The sequence below is a fragment of the Suricata suricatta genome, chromosome 2 (genome assembly GCF_006229205.1).
Source record: "Suricata suricatta isolate VVHF042 chromosome 2, meerkat_22Aug2017_6uvM2_HiC, whole genome shotgun sequence".
In the NCBI taxonomy this organism is placed as follows: Eukaryota; Metazoa; Chordata; class Mammalia; order Carnivora; family Herpestidae; genus Suricata; species Suricata suricatta.
In genome coordinates this window covers 121,700,127-121,723,127 of record NC_043701.1, presented here as the reverse complement: position 1 = coordinate 121,723,127, position 23,001 = coordinate 121,700,127, and the positions used below count along the sequence as shown (strand labels likewise).

Below are 23,001 nucleotides of genomic sequence, written 5' to 3'. Positions count from 1 at the left end.
TTGTTTTGCTGTTGAGGATGGTTTGAGTTTCTGGACATCCCTACTGGGGTAACATTCTTGGACAGTGGGGCCTGCTGTTAGAGTCTATTTGGGGGTAAGGTAAGGGAGTTATCAGTGTTGGGGTAGTGTGATACTGGTGTTCTAATATTTTCTCAGTGGTGTCTTGTCCATGAATAGTTGTTAGTTGTTCTTATGAGGGGGACCAAAGTCAGTAACAACGTATGTCATCGTCTAGGTAGCCTCATTCTCTACTACAACATTCTCAATGTGTCCTCAGTTGTAGCAAACTCATGTTCTCTCAAGGTGAACCTGACTTCCAAATACTGTGAAGTCTTTTGGAGTCAAATCTAAGAAGTTATGGGTCATATCATATAACTATAAAGCTGTGGGTCATAACCTTTTGACCACAATCCTTTTGAGGAGCTCAGTAAACTTCTGAAAACACAAGGCAGATGAAAGAAATACTGCATTTGAAAGCACAGACTCATTTCTGTGAGATTGGTCCTTTCAGCAGTTTTGTGAGAAACTGGGCTTTCTAGATGGCATACAGAAATCCTGGTGCCATTAATATATGGAGGTCTGTGTTGAGGCTGTGGATAATCCATCTTCCAGAGTCTGTCAGCTCCACCATTTTCCATTTCAAATATACGCTTCAAAGAACAAAGGTTTATGTTCCATTTACTGATGTTCCTAGAACAGGGTCTGGTACTGACTAAGCCCAATGTATACATGTAAAAAAATCACTGATTGGATGAATAATTTACTTTTGGGGTTATAGGTAGTATTTCAGTTTTCAAAAGACTGTCCATTTTTAAAGAACCTTTGGCACAGGTAATTCAAGTGCAGAGATTTCTGGAAGCATTTTAAGTGGAAGGTTAGGGTTTCTTTGAGAGTTACTAAATCTCAGGATTTCATCTGAGGATGAGTTCACACAGAAATTCAGGGTAGGGGGCAGTAAGTGTTCAGTGTGCTGTGTGACAGCACCATGACCAGTGTCTGGAACAGGAACCTGGGTCAAGAAGCCCAGCATAACTTTAGGAAGGAGTTCCTCTCTTGATGGATGAGGTTGTGATAGTAGTCTATATGACTCTTTATAAACAAAGAAAGAACAATACTAAAACCTGTTCTGTAATCTTCTCTTTTTGTATATATCTATGGGCGGCCAGAGAAATGACTGATTACAGATCCTGGACTTCCTGGATAAAATAAAGTACCTTAACTTCTGGTTGAAAATGAGGATGTCAATGCAAACCAACAGGAGAGAAAGTGCAAACTCAATTCTACTGCAGAAACATCTTTCAATTCTGCTGAAAACGGCAAAAAAAATCTTTCTTAGAAAACAAAGACAGGCATAATGTTTATGCATAATGATTTTTTTCCTAAAAGAAAGACACATTTATCTAGCAAGGGCAATACAAAGGGATTATATAAATTTATTTTTCGTATAATAATTGATTAGTTTAGAAAAAAATTCCCATTTTCAATGTTTAATTCCATCTCTCATTAAAAAAAATCACTAAAAGGACAAAAACCCACACAAAAATACAATCTGTATCTGTTCTCTATTTACAGATAACCGGTCACTATTAAGGCACAGATTGATTAAAAATTAACATTTATTCAAATAATCCAAATATTTTGTGCATCATATAACACTGAGAACACCACAGACTGTAGTGTCATATTCCCTTCATTGCATCAAGAGAAAGTGAGAAAGGTAATTTCCAGTGTTTTAATTTATTTTTAGCCACCCCATTGAATCTAGTTTAATTGGGACAGTTTTCTCTTTGGCATAGCATCAAAGCCTGTTCATAAAACCTGTATCCACTTAATACTGCAAATTCATTCCATCTTCCTCTATTGCAACTGCATGATAAAGAGCTGGGGAAAGAGCTCTAAATGATTAGGGTTTTTGTTGTTGTTGTTTGTTTTCAAATTTATTTAGGAAGGACTTATTAAATAAAATTTAAGGCAATGAACTGTTCAACAGGAATCAAGTCTGAATGCTCACCCCATGCTGAATGTGTAGCATGATGTGTTCATACAGCCATGTAAGGTAGGGAGCTCCATGTGATGATCTGTGTACATGTGACATGTGCACAGGGTGATTCTGTTGTACTTGCAAAAGGCAAATTTAGTTCTCTTAAGCAGGTAAGATTTAGTTTGGGAATGGGCATCCCCTTAGTAATGTTATAACTGACATAATTTTATGACTGGTGCATTATTGTCTATGCCTTCTAGGTTACCAATATTATTTTTTAAAGTGAAATTTTTTCTGTGTGCAAAACTTCTCTTCAACTCTTTTTCTTACTTTAATGGTAAGACTTAGTCATGGAAAAATGTCTGGTGAATCCGTCTGATCCCACATTTGTATGAAAGTCCTCAATTATTATATATACTTATGTAATGCATTCTGCTGAGACTATATGACAGTGGTTTATGTCCATGTACAAAGTCTTGAATACTGAACATAAATAACTCATTACAGTACAGGCAATTCAAAACCTTTCCTGTGGGAAAGTTTTCCAACAAACTAATACACGTGGAAATAATATTGCTTTGAAGAAAGAGAGGCACTTAGTGATTTTCTTCATGGATTGAAAACCTTTCATTCATCTACAATAAGATGTCTCAAAAGACCTAAGAAACAATGTTGCCTGACTTCTTGGACTTTCACAGTATAAGAGAGTAACAATGAGTCTAGCCACTTAGAAAATAGTCCTTTTCTTTTCTTCCTTCCTTCCTTCCTTCCTTCCTTTCTTTTTGTTTTTTGCTTTCCTTTGGAACTCAGCTGTTTTTATAAACTGTCACCCTGGAAACTTAAAAAAAAAGCCTTTCCATTCTCAACAAACACAAGTCTACTTCAAGCAGACAGATACGGTTTTAGAAAGTTCTGTGACCATATGGAGCACAGCTAGTGTGTACATGATAATGACAGCAATTTATTTCTCTCCTTAATGGCAACAGTGCTGTCTTGTCAGATGATTATTTGTCTTTTTTAAATAAAGTGACAATCTAGGGCTCCAGTTATTAAATGCCATTCATTCTCTACCATAAAACTTTAGTAGATATCAATTTAATCAGTTATGTATGGTATGCTTATAATATCTAAAAATAAAAGTTTTATATAAATAAGTGTCCTTTAGTGGCAGTATACTAAAGAATAGCCCTTTGCCTTGAGACAACCATTAAAATCATTTTAGCAATATATGCAGCAGCAAAATATGATTACTGCAAAGGGTTAATATTGCAAAGTTCACTTGGTCTTTCTTTGCACCTGTTATGTGAAATAGGTTCATTGCTAATTGTTTCTAGTATGTTGACACCAATGAACAGAACTGGTCCAGAACCAAGTGGAGTCATTAACATTTCCCAAATATTTGCATAAAACTAATAATCCAGTACCATTTCAAAAAAAAATTTGACAGTCAGAAAAGTATGACTAAATCTCATTTGTACCATTACATCAGGTGACATGAAAATGAGAGAAAGAGGGATAATTTCCACAGGATAAGAAATTAGAAAGTGTAAAGTGCTGAAAGACCTCAATGATTATTGTAAAGCAGTACCAGAAAATCCCATTTTGATTATTTTTTTAAATCCCCAAATACCTAAACAAAACAAGCAAACAAACAAACCTCTATGTTTTCTGGCATCCCAGATGTCAATTAATCCTTCATCTTAAGTAAAAAATCAGTGCATATGTTATTTAGGTAAATAGAAACAGGAAATAAAGCCCTACCCTCAAATTGCAAATTCTGTCCGATTGCCATTAAAAAAATAGTCATCCAAATGTGGCAGTCTGTATGATGACAAAAGATCATCTCCTCTCTTTTCTTCCTTTTTGGCACTAAGTTCAGGTGTGAATAAAATGCTTTGGTCCTGATAACAGACACCCAGAGGACTGAGGATGGTGTGCAGTGAAGGCAGTTCACAGATCTCCTGTGTCCAACTTGACAGAGTTGGTGGTGTGCACCTGGAGGGTACTGCTACCAGCGGCCACTGACACTAGCAATGTCTGAGTGATACTGACGGGGTAGCCTCCCACTTGCTCCGCCTTCCAGGAAAGAGGTACGTGCACTTGGGGGTTCAAAAAGCTTTCTTCGATTTTTATTGAGTTCTAGAAAGAAAAAGGGAGAATTGTTAGGAGATCAATGAAGAAGCTCAATGGGACATGGCAGTAGAGCTCAGAAAATGGTGACATAGTACGGTTTTGGAGGGAAAGTCAAATCTAGTATCAAAAGGAAAAGTTTTCATTGCCACTCAAAACATTTCTGAAATGCTATAAGGTCTGATATCAAATGGAACATGTTGGTAACAGAAGAACCAAGGACAGCAAATCATTTTTATTGCAGTTTGTAAATTATCTGGGAGATGTGTCCTTCTCAGAACCCTCTATATCCCAGATATACAAATTTAACAGTTTGAACTATCCCAAATGTCATTTCAGAGGCAAAGGGAGGGGGGCCATCAAAGCTGGTGAAAGGCATATAGAGGAGTATTATCAATGACACAGAAAATTATCACAGCTCTTGAACTCATCCATGTCAAACACAGCCATCATTAGATTATTAAAGTTGGACATGAAACGAAGATCTCACACAGAAACATGAGAATAACGGAGGAGAGCACACTGAAGTGTTAAGCCACAGCCCAGTGGCTCCACGGATGCCTCTGCTTTTTGAGTCAGAAAGAGTTATATGAAGAAGTGTATCAGCAGCAGTTTTCCTTGAATAAAATAATCAGTTTAGGAAAAACAGTAAGAGTTTAGAAAATTAATACAACTGAAAACAATTAACAATTAATCCAAATTCTCAGGGAAAACTGAGATGCTTTATTTTAATTGTAAAGAAACCAAAGTACTTAAAAAATACTGTTTACTTTGTCTTTTCTCAAATAGAAATTATTAACCACAAAGGTAAAAAATTAACAGAGGGAGCCCACCTTGTTTATCCCTTTGCAACACTGCTCCTTCCCACCCCCACCACATATATTTACAAATCCTCAAATCAGCAGATGTAACTCTTGCTAATGAACAAAGTAATGAGAATTAGCAGACTCTGGATATTAGGGTTCTGATGGCCACCAAATGCAAGTATCTAATAACAGGATTATATAGTTGATATGTTTAAAATTGTCTTTTTTTTTTTTTGAGGGGGGTGAAGGCAGTGGTTAAGCATGTGCATTTGCACAGTACTCAGAACTTTTTCAACCATACACACAATCCCCTTTCCAATTCTGAGGTTGCATAAACTATGGCTACATTGGTGCTGGAGCTGAGAACAAGAGACTCAAATTGCAGCATGGTCACAGGTGGCTAAGGACAGCCATATGGCCAGATGTGCACTTATCTCCCAAGTTCTGGAACATGAACCAACACCCTTAACCCTTCACCCCACTGCCTTCCAAAATGTAAACATCTGCCTCATAAAGGTGATGCACAAGCGGAGATATCTCTCTTTTGTTCACAGTTAGATCTTAGGGGAGAAGAAAAATAAGTGATTTAGTAGCGATTGTAACAACAAGCACTTTACAATTTGTTTTGTCCCATTTAAGTCGTCCTTAAGGAATAGATGATAATACCATTCTCTACTTTAGATAAGAAACTGAGTTTTCAAAATAGACAAAGTAACCTATCCACACAGCTGTTAAGTGACAGAATGAAACTCTGCCTGCCTATGCAAAGGCCATGCCCTGGGCCCTGGACTCAAGTGATCCATCCATCAAGTAGAGAAGACCAACCAAGGGATTAGGAATACAAATTTGAAAACTTGGTAGTTTCAGGAATGCCAGATAACAGGGCTGTACTTTGTATTTTACTATACAAATTTATTTTTTAAATAGAACAAAATAGCTTTAAAACTCTGGAATAGCAAGGAAGGTATCTTTATAAGCAAGATACATGCATGCAGGCATGCTTACAGATGGCTATTGTTTCAAATCCCTGTAGAAACACTGTAGAATGACATTGCTACTAAAAGTTGAACACATGTATCATTTTTAAAAAACACAGAAATTTAGAAATCAAGACAAAATTTATTATATTTAAATGCAACTATAGGAAAGTTAAGAATAAATGAATCCTAGTAAGTACACAGCCTATGAAAGTGTTATCATGTTCTAGTAAGAAAACTGTCCTGGCCTCCATTTTCTCCTGAGAGAATAACACATGAATCAGGAGAACATTCCCATACTATAGAGAGGGAATAGGAATGTGTCTCCCCTAGCACACGTCACATGTACAATTGAAGAAATTGGCCACTGAAGACAAACACATTATTTAAAAAGACATTGAAAACTTTATTCTGAAAAGCCACATCAACTAGATTTTTGAAAGAATAAAATGATCATGAAGAAATTTGGCCATTCCCTAAAGATACGATTTCTAAGGTATCCATTTCCAAATGTAAAGCAGAGATAAATCTTCTAGAGAGATTAACAAAGATCAAGTCCTACTGAAGAGACTTTATTTTTGTTGTTTTTTACATTAAAAAGTAAACTCTTTCCTGATTTTTTTCAAGTAAGCCTAAGAGATAGTTTGGGAAAATACCAACCTTTTTCTTTGAAATTCCAAGGTTCACACAATCCTGGCAGCTCTCAGGATCTTGTTGCGGGTCTGAACAGAGTCACAAACTAAAAGAATAGGTCGGGAAATGTTAGATCTACCTGAGGCCATGGTGGGAAGCTTGTCAATAGGATGCTAAAGTTCCTTTTACTTTGTCCCTGTACATTTAATTAACCACTCACTAAAATACTCTGAGGAAAATCAAAGAATTTTAAAAAAATCACAGATTTGAAAAAAAGATCATTTTTCCCTCTGATTCATCTATATGAGAGATAAATCTCATCTCCTATGACATTAAAAGAAATGTCTTCTGGCCCAAGATTAAAAGCAGAATAAAACTAATGAAAGAGCAGCCCTAATCACAGACTAAAAATCTATAAAAATTTTAAAAGGAATTTTGAGCAAACTCTATACCTAACCAAACTATGTAACAAGACAAAAGGGAGTAAAAGCTGCCCAGCTACTACTCTGCATCCACCCCTGGAAATGGAATTTTCTGAGACGAGAAATGGATGCCTTTGTTGTCAGATGAGTTGAATTGGAAAAAGAAGGTTTTTGATGAAGGGTTTCTCAATAAAAACTCTTTACTTGCAAAGAAAACAATTTACCAGGTTCAAACAAATGCACTCAACAAAGTAAGGCAAAATCATCCTTAAAATAATCAAATACTTCACACTGTGCAGAACATTCATAAGACATCTATTCAAAGCCTCTAATTCCCTTTAAAAGCAAGAAGACCTGTGAACCCCATTGAGAGAGGTGGTCTAAAGAAATAGTATGTAATCTCAACAGAACCACACTGAGGATGACTGGAGAAAACAATTTTTTAAAGAAGCTTCAAAACCCCTCCTCTCCAACTCTACTCCCCAAAACCCATCTGGAATACATCACAAATGTGTTCTAAAATAAAGGTCCTGATGATTTAAAGAGATATGCCTGTTTCTAGAAGCTTTACAAAGTGCGGGTGCACAAAGAAAGAACTTAATTTTCATTATATGGTCACTGATATTCTATGAATCTCTAGTGAAAAATTATCAAATTCTAGAACATATATTTCTCTGGTATAATGTGTTGTCCCACAAGCATATTTTAACACTACAGGCTTGGTGATTATGTGAGTTAATTAAATTTCAAATGGTTTATTCATTTCTTTTTTAAATTAATAAAAGAATGTGAATACACATACACACACACACACACACACACACACACACACACACACACACACAGAGTTAATTTGGGTCTAGAAATAGCCCTTTAAGGCTGAGCTTCAGAGTAAACAAGTTGAAAACTATCCTATTGCCAGAGGTAGTAAAAAAAAAAGAACAAAAGAATATAATGCTTATAACACACACAGCTAAAACTGTAGGTTATTTCCACTACATCTGGTGACATACCACGGGGAAGGACCGGCCTCAGAAATGGAAGGTAACCTTACATAATCATCTATTCCAATCCACCTTCATGGTTAAGAAATCAAAACCAAAGAGGTTTGGAAACTCACCCAAGGACTAATGACTTGGCAGAGGAAAACCCAGACCTCTTTATCTGAATACAGTGTTCTTTCCACTCTACCAAGCTGATCTTATGAACAAGAAAAAGCATCTGCCCTGTGGAGTTCCATTAATGCAACCATTTGGGTACACAGGATGGAAGAAGACTCCTCAAACTGATGCGTGTAGAACTCTATCCATGCAGGAGCCTAACAGTCTGCTCAATGGCTGACTTTCCACCCTTATTTCAAAGCTGCTCTGCTTATATCTGCTAAAATTAGGTGTATATATAAGATTTTCTTGAGGAGTTGGGAGGGGGATTCAATCTCCTGCTAAAATAAAATGGAAAACCACTGAGGTTTTCATTTTATTTGCTAATGTGATTAGTGAATGTTGCTTGAAAAGGACTTGCACTGGTTAAATGCCACTGCTGGCTTCACAAAGGCATAGCCTGCAAAATCAATGTTTTGAAATGGCAAAGTCATTTTCCCACCATACCTGACACTTGGCTTCTGCCCTTGGTGTCTCTTTTTGAGAAAGTGGTAGATATGTAACATTGACATTAGTGAACTTTGTCAGAACTTCTTCAAAAAGTAACCTTACTTTTTTGTCCCTAAAATTTCTTCCTCATATTTCTCTATATACCTTTTGGAGGTACATGGTTATGTACTTACAGATTACACACTTATCATGCAGTTCAATTCCTCATAATTGGCAGGTACCCAGTAAATATACATAGAGCATTTTCTAATACATAGAACATGCAATAAGTGCACAAAAAAAGTGGTCTGGGAGACAGCATTATTTTCCTTCCTTCTGTGACTACATTCTGGATACGACACCCTTCTTTGACTCATAGATTCTATCACAAGTTTGGGAAAAACTGAAAAGCATTAAGACAATACTGTTAGATTCCAGCTATTCCAAGGATCATTCTCTGGTGCAATTATCTCAATTGGTATGCAAGGATACATGCATTTGAAACATGACATCCAATCCAGAATAATTATTCACTAACCCAATGATATTTGCTTAACACAACCACAAAAGGAGTATTCAACTTGTCCTCCATTTGTATGTTCTACAAAGGGCAATTTTGGTTAGATCTTTCTGAAGAGATCTGTTTTAAAGAACGACATTGTCAAGGCAGGTTTTCAGGCAATGCCTTGAGGAAGGAGTAGGGTGTTCTCAACATTTGTCACAATGTTAGTGGGAAAAGACTCTAGAACCACAACCACAAGGTGCCAGCATAGTAAGTGAGTGGTTGGTGGACAGAACTAGCCCCAGTGGCTGAGGCTACTGGCAGAGGTTCAGATTTTAAAATATGAGTATGAGCATTTATATTCACCTGAGATTGCAAGCAGCATTTTCCTCCTGGCACCAAAAGTCGTAATTCCCAGCTCCTTCAGATCCTGATCTGTGAGAGTGAGGAATGTCTGAAGATCGATCTGTGGGTGAAAATGTAATATATAACCAATGTATTAAGTACTTAGTTCAACTCATTATTACACATATTTCATTTTCTAACTATGCTCTGCCTACTTCCAAAAAGGAATGATGGTGTCACAAACCTAGGGGACAAGAAAACAAGTAATAAAGGTGGTGAAAAGAAAGTGATGATTTTAGTAGGAGACAGTCTAAGCCATTTATTTATTGCAGTTGAGATTAAAAATTCAGGTCTTAACATCCTGGTAGCCAGAGCAAAATGGGAAACACAAATTCCACAGTTTTCGTGAACTGATAAAAGAATACCTACCTGTCCAGAAAAAAAATATTTCTTAGCTTTGGGTTCTGAATTGGTTAAGTGGAGCTCTACAAAAAGAAACTGAATAATACCATAAATGGTATTCTTGTGTTCTACATAAGAATGGTAGAATTCCCAGATTACATCAGACATGTGATTCACTTGGCTCAGCCCCGCATGGTATCTCTAAAAGTGACCTACAAGAAGTATTTCCAGGAACAGTATAATTGCACCCTCTAGCATCAGCAACAAAATGTGAAGAAGTCCAAGGATCCCACCCTTCCATTGAAGAAAGGCAATAGGCTCTGAAGCCAGAGAGATTTGGCTCACTATTCTGCCTCTGCTGAGTGTGGGCACTCAGGGCTTACCCTGCAAGGCTGTAATGGGCATGAAGTATGATCATAGATACAAAACAATGGGCTCACCAAAGTGATAAAATAACTGGGAGCTGCAGTTAGTAATTATGTATTTAGACATATCCTCTGTGAAAGTGGCTAAACAAATCTTCAACCTGCTTACAATAAACTAAATCCCACAAGGTCACTTATTAAGAAATGTCTTTTTATGCCATATCTGAGTATTAGAGAATATCCTACACGAAGGAAACAGAACTGAATTCATACTTTTCAAATTATATAAAAATTAATTTGAGATTTTCTGTTTTCATTTTGTAAAGTACATCCAGATCTTAGAAAACCTTTTCATTTATCATGTCTAAAGATATGCTTTTAGAAATTCTGTTAAATAGAGATTCTTTACTTTAGGGATCTCCTAACTCTTTTTAAAGGGCCAGAGATTAAATATTTTAGGTTTAGTGGGTTATACTATCTCTGTTACAACTATCTAACTCTGCTATTTTAGCTTCAAAGCAGCCATAGACAATATGTAAATGAATGTGTGGCTGTATTTTCAATAAAACTTTATTAACCAAGGCAAGGTTGCAGGCTATGTTTGCTGACCCCTGCCCTAGTTAATAAATATTAGATAAAGGCAGTCTGGCTTTATACTATCATTTTTTCTTCCTTCTCAGATTAATTTAATAAGAAGTACCTTTAATAAATTTATTTCTATACTTTGTCAAATAAGAAATAAATACAAATAAAAACAAATCCAGAATATCATTGAATAACACCTAGTCTCTTACTTCAAGACCTTCTCTTTCTGGACGAATTAAAGTACTTCTGTCCTTGAGCTTCTCAATCAGCTATACTTGTCTAACCAGCAAAGCAAAATAAGTAAATGCAATTTTTTAATGCACTGATGAGTGCAACTTAGAAAATCCTCAGTTAAATTAACCCTAATTTAGATTTTGAGAAAAGAAAAAATCAACACGCTGAAATGCAATACACATATGACAACCTTTTTTTTGTTTTTGGTATTAAAAAACAAAGTTCAGCAATTACACTTAATAAGTTATTGAACCATAGGTAATATATTCAATTTAGAATACAAAGGCCTACTTAGATTCCTTTTGAGGGATACATGCTTGGGCATTATGGATTTAATCAGATATTCTCTAACATGAAATAAGCCAAACTAGCATGAAACCTAAAAACCATGTCTGGATTTGAAAAATACATACATTTAGTGAAGTATTCTAATTATGTTGCACTGGGTTAGCTATGCCCTAGCAATATGACAGCATCATTAGAAAGAATCATGTTCAGGGGCTCTTCTCTTTAAGTCAGTACATAATAGCCATGGCTGATCAGTTTGATTAAAATCCATGGTAGTGATGTTTCAGAAAACACCTTATTTCTGTCTCAGTTCAGGCAAAACCCAAACACTAAATTAATGAATAAATTAACATATATAAAAGTCACATTCTATTTTGTGAGAACGGATTCAGTAACATGACTAGGACAGGGTCAAAAACAACCATGGATATTTATTTCAGATGCTGTTATTTAAGTGCCATAAATAAAGATAATACAGATTAAAGACTGAAATTATCTTAAATACAGACTTCGCTGTTAAGGGAGGAGTGAATCAAACATTCCTATGAATCAATACCCCAATTGGGTCTTTTAACTATAGCTGGTGTAGGTGTGTTTTTGGAAACACAATTTTCTGCATTTCTGCTAATCTGTGTTTACTAGTTGTACTAAATAAATAAGAAATGAGATGACATTTTTCTTAGCAGTGGAAACAAGTTATGAGGCTTTCATAATGCTCAGTGAAAGTACAGCTATAGGTCAGTGAGTCATTTCATTCTAGAAGTCGTCATACACACAACGAAAGCAAAGATGCCCAGGGAAATAAATAAATAATGACTGACCTCTTGTTGCTGGAAGACATCTGTGTATTTGCCCAGGCCCAGTTTGCTAAAGAGCTCAGGGAGGTCAGAGCCTTTGAAAGAGCTGTTCAAATTACAGCCATTGCTTCCTGTCAGCGAAGAAATGCAGTCCATGTAATTGCTACTGCTGAGATAGTGCTCCGCTGAAAGGCAAATGAGAGACAGGCTTGAAGTGAAAATGCCCAGAGACAACACAGTTTAATTAAAAATTTTAATCACTCAAATATTTTAGATTTCATTGTTGGACTGAATAGAGCAGTAGCTGCAGAAATACTGCAACTCTTTACTAAAACATTGGCTTTTCATTAAGGAAATGCTGGTTATTGCTTAAGGGAGGCTCTTGCCATTAAAAGGTTACACTTGGGAGGCAGCAATTCAGCAATAGTGCCTCTGTAGTTAATAATCATTAATCATATTCTCCCTGAGCATTCAGAAACATTTGCTCTTTATAACTGATTTGATGTGAATTGAGAAATTGGAAGAAAGATCCTGGGATACAATAAAAGTATGGGAAGTTACTGTAAGTCCAGGCTCCTTTTGGAAGGCAGGATAGCCCTCTATATCCACACTTGTGCTTTCCTGTGGTCAAAGGAATTGCAGGATATTGCAATATGTAAATATCATCTTACAAAAATATAATTAGGCAAAGAGTTCACAAAACAGAGAGCAAATGCAAAGTTTAAGAATGGCACTGGATGTGAACTTTATGACAGAAACAAATCTGTCTACTGAGAAAAATTTGAAGACAGCAAAGCTAAACTTGCCTTGGCTCTGCAACTGATTTGGGGGCAAAGATTTCTCTACATTGTCTGCGGCTCTCAGACCCAATGACCTGCACTGTTGGGTGATGGACCAGTGAAGCATGCCAAGTTACTTAACCAAATATCGAAACACTCATCCAGAGCTGCTTTGGAGAGCCCAGCAGAGCCCTGCAGCAATCCCTGCTTCCGTAACAGCTGGCTCTTATCCAGGTGGAAATTATTCCCTTAGACCAAAGTTGCAGCTTCAGGAAGGATTCCAAGGTTGATGAGGGTGGAGGACACTCACCTAGCTAATCAAATACATCTAATCTCCTCTGGTCAGTGCATTCTCCAGATCTAAGAATCCTGTTCTACACTGTTTTGTGTGCCACTAATCACTTTCTCTTGCCATTTTATGTCCCAACTGACAGTACATACTTATACTTTCTATATTTCAAGTGAAGGTATTTCCTGATATAATTTCTCTTTCTCTTAAAAATAGATGTTTTAGGGGTGTCTGGCTGGCTTAGTCTGTGGACCATGCAACTCTTGATCTCTGGGTAGAGTTCAAACCCTACATTTGGTGTGGAGCCTACCTAAAATAAAAATTTAAGGGACACCTGAGTGGCTCAGTCAGTTAAGCATAGGACTTTGGCTCAGGTCATTATCTGGCAGTTTGTGGATTTGAGCTCCACATCAGGCTCTGCATACCACCCATTAGAACAGAACCTGCTTCAGATCTTCTGTCTCTTTCTCATTCTGTCCCTTCCCTGTCCACACTCTCTCCCCCTCAAAAATAATACAATATAATAAAAATAAATAAAAACATTAAAAATATATATTAAAAAACAGATGTTTTATCTTTTGTGGGGAGAAAGTGTAGGTAAAAGGACCCAAGCCCTGGAGCATTTCACCATTTAAAGAGAAGACCCAAAGTCAAAACCCCAGGGAGGTACTGCCCTGAGGCTGACACAAAGCAAGAATGTGAAGAGCATATGAGAGTAACCACTGGAGGTGACAAGATGGAGGCTACTGGAAGGCTAACCATATAATTTACTGTTTAAATTATAAATTTGCTTTCTTTGAGAATAAAAGAGAGAGTTACTGAGAATCACACGGGTACAACTCCTATAAACAGGGTCTGAGAAAAACCTAGACATTAGTGACTTTGAAAAGGATTTCATGAAAAATTATCTACAACTGTGGTCTTCAATACAGTAACCTCTGGCCACACGTGTGTACTGAATGCCTGAAATGTGGGTAGTGGGAATTAAAAATGTTCTGTAAGATTATAAAATCTATTCATGCCAGACTTTAAAGACTTAGTACAAAAAGGAATGTAAAATATCTCATAAAATGTCTTTACATTGATTACAGTTTAAATAATATTTCACATATGTTGGGTTAAGCAAATACATTAGTAAAATTAGAAAAAAAAGGTTTTAAAAGTAAATATTCTTAGTGATATTTATTACAGCACATAATTTCCTTTATATTTTTTTTACCTTAACTATTTAAAGTTTCTATATTTTCTTTTAAATTCCTTATGCTCTTAAAGCATCACACAAAAGCCAAACATCTGTGTTTCCTTAATTATTCCTTTTTATTAATGAGTTCCCTATCTTAACTCTCATCCTGAACTTCAATGCAGCTAAGTTGTACAGTCAGTTTTAATTATCCAGTGCTAAACAAACATAAAGGAGTTAAATACTGAAATAGAGGCACAAAACAAATTTATATTGAGCGACAGAACAGAGATCATTTCCACCCCTAGATCTGCATCTGGCACCAGCCTGCCTCTTAGTTCCATGATCTTGTTAGCAGTGGGTGCCCTGTTCATACAGCAGTTTCCTGGCTACTACTGACAGTACATTTGGAATGTGTTTTCTTTTTTAGAGTTGGCTGACACCAGGATTGACCTTTTCAAGTCTGCGACTCTTGACAACATGACCAACCTTACTGATGGCAACAACTGACCGTTACCAAGTGTCTACTACACTCACTCAGATTGCCTTTCTTCACGTATTCTTCAAATACTCCAAGCTATGTGTTTTAGGATTCCAAATTCATCAAAAACCTTGAAAAAAGGCCATTAGGGGAATATCTTGTGATTACTATTGTCGATTCTTGTCTGCTTACCTATTTATATAGCCCAAAAGTGTGATAGCTGTTACAGACGAAACCTCTGGACTTATGCTGAGTCTTCACTACAATTGTTCAATGCCAGAAACTTTATGTTTTAAGCTTTTTTTTCCTATTTATGGCTACCTGGCTACATATTGTCAATTTAAAAAATTAAAACTTGCTCTTCATCTTTAGTAGCTACCCACTGGGCAGACTTACTTTATTTTCCAGGATGCTAATTTGATCACATTTGGCTCAACTCCTTTACATCCCTGTCTTTTCCTTATGATCTAGATATTTGTGGGAGCATGACTCATCCATACATTCATTCAACAAATGTTTACTGAATGCCTATCTCTGTCAGAACTGTTAGACATTTGGGAAGAAATAACAAGGCTCTGCCCAATAATGCTCGACACATGGGCAGTTTGTAAGCTATTGCTGAATGAATAACTATGGTTCGTAGCTGTGGAGCTCAAATTACCCACAGGTATAACAAGAATGAGTGTAACAAGTGCTAAGTGAAAGCTTAAATGAAACATAGCGGAAGCAGAGAACTCTGCCACCTGCTTCACCGGGAAAAATAAGGAAGGCTTCATAGAGAAGGTGGCATGTGATTATGCCAAATATTTGAAGGCACAGGGTTCAGAATTTATATTTGAGCATCACTCTAAATCAAATGGACAAATTCCAAACTGATCACATCGAAAAGTATGATAAAAAGTCAAAGCTCACTTGATTTATTCTGTTTTCGTTTCGGGCTGCCAATAGAACCAGCAAATTCACTAGGACTCGTGGGTCCTATTCCATTTCGGTCTCTCCAGTTACCAGATTCACCTCCACTTCCCAAGTGTTCACGACTGTTGGACCTTGAGAGGGACACTGATGAGCCCTGCAGACAATCAAAGCCAAATGAGGAAATATTTAATAAGGTAGGTGTTCTGAGATTTGCGGAGAAAAGAATGCACATTAGACCACCACCATGTACTTCTATTGTTCACCACTGCCGATTCTCAAGAAGAGTCCATGGCACCTGTGTATAAGGCCTCTATCCTCCAGCCACCTGGTAATGTACATATTATTCATCATTCATCTTTCATTATGGGAGTGCCCAGCAAAGGTCTGAGAGCCTCTGGTACAAAGACTCACTCCTATAAGATTTGGAGGAGGGGATACTAAGATTTCTCCCTATTCTGGGGAACCACAAAGCAGATCTTCTATTTGGTAGAACAGAGATTCTCGCCTCATGTCCCATAAGAAGGACACATGGGAGGAGGTGTGGCTAGGCCTAATGCTCTAACAGAATAGAGCTCCTAGGCTAATAGAGTCAGAGTGGAGAGAGAGTTAGCACTTTTTCCATTACCCTCATTCAAACAATTATTGGGTCTTTCTAATAAATTACAAATACCTGGAAACATTTTTAATTCCCCAAATAAAAATTAAAAGACCTCAAAGTTTGCACTGAACTTGCCTTTATTTATTCATTTAGTTAACCACAGATACTCTTCTTTGTACTATATCTACAGTTTTAAATTCAGGATTGCCTGGTTTTCAAAGTATCCTGTTTGTTGCAGAATTCTAATTTTAGTATATGTGCTACCAAAGAGAGCACTGTTTGTTGGAGAATCCTAAGAGGATCTTTCACTATTCCATAAACTCACTTCATTCAATCTCAAAGCAGAGTAACCACAACTGCCCATGCCCTCCTTTTTTCTTCTTCATCTCTGGCCATGCTCCCCCTTAACACCTTTTACTCCAAGCACTCCCCAGGTGTTCTGCCCACTCTATAGAGCCTTGCAGGATCCTCCTCCCCTTTTCTACTCCAAATATCACATTTTTCTAGAGTTGGCCCTAACATTCCTTCTTGTCTCTTTCCTACACCTGCTCATTAAGTAATGTCAACCTCTTTCAAAGCTTAATGACAACCATGACTTTTCCAGATTTGACTTTTCTGTTGAAATTTATAATCGTGGAGTTGCCTTGTAGGCATTTTAAACTTGAAGTGTTTGAAATTGTTGATGATCCATTCCCACCAGCTACACCCACATGCAGTCCTCCCCCAGAATTCCTACATCTCACCCAGTTGCTGAAGCTGAACTTCTGAATCCTCTTACCCTACCACAAACAATCCATTAGCAAATTCTTATAGATGTCATCTTTAAATACACCTCAAGTCTATCCTCTTCTCTCCATCTCCACAACTGTAGCCCAATATCCATTTTCCATAAAGCAACTAGGTTGATTTTTTAAAGGCAAATTAGAGCAAATGATATGTGTAGTCATTTAATGCTTTTTCAGTACTATGTCATGGGCTGAAGTGCTCTCTAACTGATCCTCTGCCTCTCTCTCCAACTCTGTCTTCAACAACACTCTACTGCCCTACTCACCCAAATTCTGTTTCATGAACATATCAGCTGGTTCTGACTTCAGGACGATTATGCCAGGATGATCAAAGCCTATGACTGGTCTTAGCTTGAATGCCATCTGCTCACTAAGGCCTGCTGTGATGACCCAATCTAAACCAGGCTCTGTTTCATATTTATCAGGGACTTTTATTACCTAAAGGCTTCTTGTTTATTTGTTTTGTATATCTCTGTACCTACCAAAAATAAAGTTCTATCCATGAAACCAAGAACCTATATTTAAGCACTATATCCCTAAAATTGTGCCTGGATCATAGAACATGCTTAATAAATATTTGGGGCATTATTGAATCGAGAGATACCTTTTCCTATATCTATGGGGAATTCTAATTCCCTCTGCTATGGGGTGCCCTTTTGCTGACTTTGGGGAAAATTGAGAAGGAAGGAAAGCTCCTGAGAATGGTGTTTTTAGTTAAAATTATCTTTAACATCATACTTCAACCAAAATAAATCCAGTGTAGCAAGGGAAGTAAGAACATCCTCAAAACTGGCAATTACCAGAAATGTCAATGAGATCGTTATTATAGTATTTAAATGTATATTTAAAATTCTGCATCTAAATTCTTAAGTATAAAAAAACATTCATCTAAGATCTAAGCTGACTTAATGCACACAGCTATATCAGATCTGGCTAAACATGGTGATTTCTAAAAACATTAAGTAAAATAATTTTGTGATATCTACTCACTAATCTAAAGTGTTACAAAGCACAGCTCATTTCCATTCTTGGATTTTTATGACTGAAAATAATCAGATAACTTCATTACTCTTAGTGGTGAAGAAATTAAAAATCATCTTTGATTCTCGGGCCATGTTTTTATTTGCATTAGAGAATATGTAGCAGAGATGAGTGGCAAACAGATGGGATCCTCTCATCCCTTTCAATGGATTTGGGATGCATGAAGAAAAGTTTGAGTCCTACACAATAGGGAAAATCTAGAACATCATTACCAAAGAAAGCTTGGTTATACATTTTCATCAGCATTGTTGAAGGGGCTATAAACAAAAGCAGGTTACAAGGTGGAAGCCAATGCACTAATGTAGCTGTTCACACCTTCTCCCCCATCTTCCAGTGTGAATAGGTTGCTAGATATTAACCAGGAAGGTGGCACAGATAGCCCAAGAGCCAAAAGGAAAAGCTACAGGAAGGAGTTCAGCCACTGAGTCAGGACCCTGCACATCCCTGCCCACAGAAGGTAATCTATCCATCCTTTGACAAGTGTTAGAGCAGAAGAGTCTTTTAGGTTCTGAAACAATTTTTGCATCATCCTCCATGACTACATCATCCATGTAGTGTTATATCCCGGTAGAGCAGTGTTTTCAGTAGGGTGTTTGCATCAGAACTGTATTAGGCTTTTGCTGAAAATGTAGATTCTTGGTTTTTGCTCCCCATCTGATGAACGAGATCCTGGAGGAAGTGTCTTCATTTTTATCAAGCTCTCCAAAGAGAGTCTTATGTCTGTTAATATGGCCACATGGTTCTAGATAATTTATTTATCACCTTTGCTATGTAGCCTCTTGGGTTACCCATCAGGAAGAGACATATAAAGGAAATTCTGTAAAATAAATTCAAGTTTTTTCTGTGACACCTACTGTCATGACCTCATGTAAATCACTTAACTGATCAGGGCCCTTCTTTCCTCACTGGGACCTTATAGGTCCTTGAAAAAGCTTGTGGGTGAAAATTCAGCTTATAAATCACAAACAAATAAATTATGTGATTTATGATAATTGTTACTAGCATATTACGTGTTCCTATAATTCTTCAAGGTATTCCTTTGAATATAAAAAGCATATCATAAAGTTGGACATAATCTCAACTTTCACCAGGTGGTTGGACTTTGTCAGGGTAAAGTTCTCCAATTTGAAAGAACAGTAGCTGTCACATATTACTGAGAATTAACCATACACTGTGTTACATACCAAATGGTTTCTTCCATGTCATCTTCAAATTAACTCAATTTAGAAAACAGGTTCAGAGGAGAGAAATCACTCATCAAAGCTGAACATCTTATTAGTGGTGGGTGTCAGTCCCCATGGCCCCTTCACTTGACCACTACATTATTAGAATGATCATCATTTCAAACTGTCAGACTGCTGGTCAGCTAATGAATTAGCATTTCCTGAGTAAAATATTTCATCTCTGAAACTAGAGAAACACAACAACCACCAAACACTCCACTCTGCCAAAGGCAAGGGTGAGTGAAATTGGCCATAGGTGTATCAACTGAAAGCCTAAGAATTAGCATGGCAGGTTTAAGGCCCTAACAACAAAAGGAAATGTTTATTTTCTGTCAAAGCTATAATGGCAGAAAGTGGAGTATGCCTCCTGGAACCTCAAAATTTTTCATAATGGTTCCTGTGTTCTAGCTGCTGACAGTAACTTCAATCTTTAGATACAGCCTGCCAGGTTGCTACTAGAAATCTGACAACGAAATTCACATGAGACTATTCTTTTTATTTTCTTTTACACTAAAAAACAATGAAAAAAACTGCACATTTCCTTTCGCCTTTCTTCAACAGTCTAATGTATTACAAAGAGAATTGGTGCAGAAAAAAGGCCAATCTACAATCTACAATGGCTAGTTATTAGACTAACAATTTTGAAACCCTTAACCAGTAATTATTTTTCAGCCTACAGTGTTCTGGTTGAACACTGTCATTCTTGAATTAATCTTTTTTATCCATGTTTGGGTTTGCATTCCCTCCCCATTACTGTGTGGGCATGTGTGTGCTCTAATTCCACTCCGCCTCACAAAAGGCTTACAGACAAAATCTGATACTGTCAGATTGAAAAGACCTTGCTTAGCGAGTCACGTGGAGTGTGGCTGAGAAGTATGGAATGCTGGATCCTTTCCCCATGTGGCAAGGATGCCAGCTTCCTAGTCTCACCCTGAGCGGTGCAGCCAACATCTGGGAAACATAAAATTTTGGAGCTCTTGTTTATATACTTCCTGCTGTGTTCCTGGCACATCTGAACATGCTGAATTTTTAACTTATATCTGAAAACTTATTTTTGTTGAATATTTGTGTTTTTCCCCCTTGGCTGGGTCTGCTATGATACCCTTAAAAAAAGGGATTCTTTATACATTTTTGTGGAATAGTACATCTGTCTTTTGCTTACCTCAGCCCTGCTCTATCATTTATGACACTCTCTCCCCTCAATAAAAACACATTTATCCAAATTAACATCTCTATAACAGCTTATCAACAACTTTGAAAGGGTATATAAAGATCATAACATACTACATTGCATCAGTTTGACAGCAACATGTTCACAGGAATAGAAATTATAACAAATCCCCATTAATGACTTCTCTTTATGTAAATAAAGAATGGTACCTCTCTTGTTTGCTGAGAGAAGAGACAGAAAGAAAGGGTAGGGCACACCTCTACAAACCTCAAAAGTGGTTGTCATTGTGGGCTTATAGGACACATGGTTGGCCCTTCTCAGCTCCTTTATTGTTTCAGCAGGCATGGATTTAGAAAACCCAAGGCCACTCCAGGTATTTGTGGGTGTTCTGACCTCCGTCACCACTGGTTTCTTTAACATCGCTTTGGGAAACAATGCAAAACAAATGCTTGGTATTTTTAATGTTTTTCTTAAATAAAATATTGATGAATGTTGTTTCTTTGATAAATGTAAAGAAATTATCACTGAAAATTACTTCTTAATATAAAGTTCCTTAAAATTGCTTCATAAACTCGATACAAAGAAAATTGAAAAATACTACATTATTTCTTTAATTGATCTAATGCTACTCTAGTCAACAAAATACATGCAACCACAACAAAATGTGTGCAACTTGAACCTAAACATTCTAGATTTCTTTTTATGAAGATACAATTTCTCAATTCAACATGAATACCAGAAAACTTTTTATAACTCTACTAATACATATATAGGTATATATTAATATTGATCATTAATATAGCACATACCTTTGGTTGCTAATAGCTTCTTTTGTTCATAGTCAAATGCCTGAAAATAAAACAGAAAATATCTTTACTGCCAGTGTATCCAAATGCCACGCCAATACTCCATAATTACAGAACATAGGTTTTGACTACATTCCATGAATCTGCCTGGGACACATGCTAAGTTTTGCAACATAATGTGAATCTAGTGCAAGTCTGATACATTTCAACATGTTTTCAAACTAATAAGAATAAACTACTTCTGACAGTGATAGAATTAGAAATTTTCTTTCAAAAGGAAAAAAATTCTACTTACTGTGAGTATTTAACACACCAGGACCAATATAAGTAAGCTAAAGTATAGTGAACAACTTAAAAGTAGTTAGGGCTAAGTTTTAAAAAATCCATCTTCAAAATGCTTTCTGGTTATCTACTGGCTTCTTTGTTTCTCCACATCCCCTGCTCATTTAAGTAAAGTATAGCATAAAATGGGATGATGTTAAGACAACTTAAGAAATTATTTGGTCTATTTGGCATAGTCTTTGCTTTTGAAGTGAGATAAATGACCAATGTCTAGCTTTGATTTGTAATGACATGAAGCAATAAAATAAAATTACACCTAGTTACCTTTTATTGTACAAGACTAGGATGTCACCATTCATTCTTTCCATTCACACTGAATAAATGACTATTCAGTCACAGTCATGTCTCGTATGGACCAAGATAGGCCCTTTTGAAGAAATTAGTCCAGACATTGCTACATCTCAAATGCTAACTCAGTGTCCTCAAATCTCCAATTTAGGGACTGGCTAAGATAAAGAATGTTGATTAAAGAATGTCTCAAAGGCCTACCAGGAGGGCCAAGAACCAACTAGGGAGAGCTCTTCTGACCCTTTCTCCAGCAAGACTATATCATTGTATATAGGTGCCCATGTAAGTTACAGTCTGAAGCAGGATACTTCTGAGAGTGAAATGTGCTACAAATAAAAATTAGGCCAGAATATAAAAGTAAATGGGCTGATCCAGACAAATCAATATGTTATTAACTCCAAAAATATGACAGTATATCAGGAGAGTCAGATTTTTAGATAACACAATTGAATAATGTTTTTGAAATTCTAGGTCTAAAATGTCCTTGGGAATTAAAATAAACTTGTAATGCTTAATGTCTAGGGGTTAGGTGTGGAGAGATCTTAAATTAACTTGTTTAATAAGTATTTATTGGGCATCTTCTCATAAAGAGACTGTGCTGCTCTCTGTGGAAGAATACAACAATGAATCAAAACATATAATCTTCGTGGGGATAGGCAGAAGAAACAACTAAAATTAGAAAGTGAGAAAAGTGTGAAGAGAGAGCTGGAGATACAGCATTCCAAGCATGGAAGGAGACAGAGATCATTTTTAGCTGCAGGAATCATCAGTAAGTCTTCAGACCCTGTTGTCTCTGTCAATGCTTGGTGAGATCACTGAGATCTTAATGACTTGAGAGAAAGAATGATATATGGCCATTTGTAGGAAAGTGGATGGACCTTGAGGGTGTCATGCTAAGCGAAATAAGTCAGGCAGAGAAGGATAGATACCATATGTTTGCATTCATAGGTCTAACAGGAGAGACCTGGCAGGGGACCATGGGGAGAGGAAGGGGGAAAGAGAGTGGGGAAGAGTGAGGGACACAGATCAAGGGAGACTACTGAATAC

At 36.8% G+C, this 23,001-nt stretch overlaps 1 protein-coding gene across 1 annotated transcript in view; it reads right to left on the bottom strand.

Annotated features, from left to right (window-relative positions):
• Window positions 1-1,401: 1,401 nt before the first annotated feature.
• Window positions 1,402-23,001, bottom strand: part of BICC1 (BicC family RNA binding protein 1) — a 307,521-nt gene continuing 285,921 nt past the window's right edge. Inside the window, exons 16-21 of the mRNA XM_029931720.1 lie at window positions 21,328-21,367; window positions 20,786-20,940; window positions 15,698-15,854; window positions 12,081-12,241; window positions 9,407-9,506; window positions 1,402-4,120 (exon numbers count right to left, since the gene is read on the bottom strand). Coding sequence (XP_029787580.1) covers window positions 3,990-4,120; window positions 9,407-9,506; window positions 12,081-12,241; window positions 15,698-15,854; window positions 20,786-20,940; window positions 21,328-21,367 — 744 coding nt within the window. The 3' untranslated portion in view covers window positions 1,402-3,989. The remainder of the gene's footprint in view (window positions 4,121-9,406; window positions 9,507-12,080; window positions 12,242-15,697; window positions 15,855-20,785; window positions 20,941-21,327; window positions 21,368-23,001) is intronic.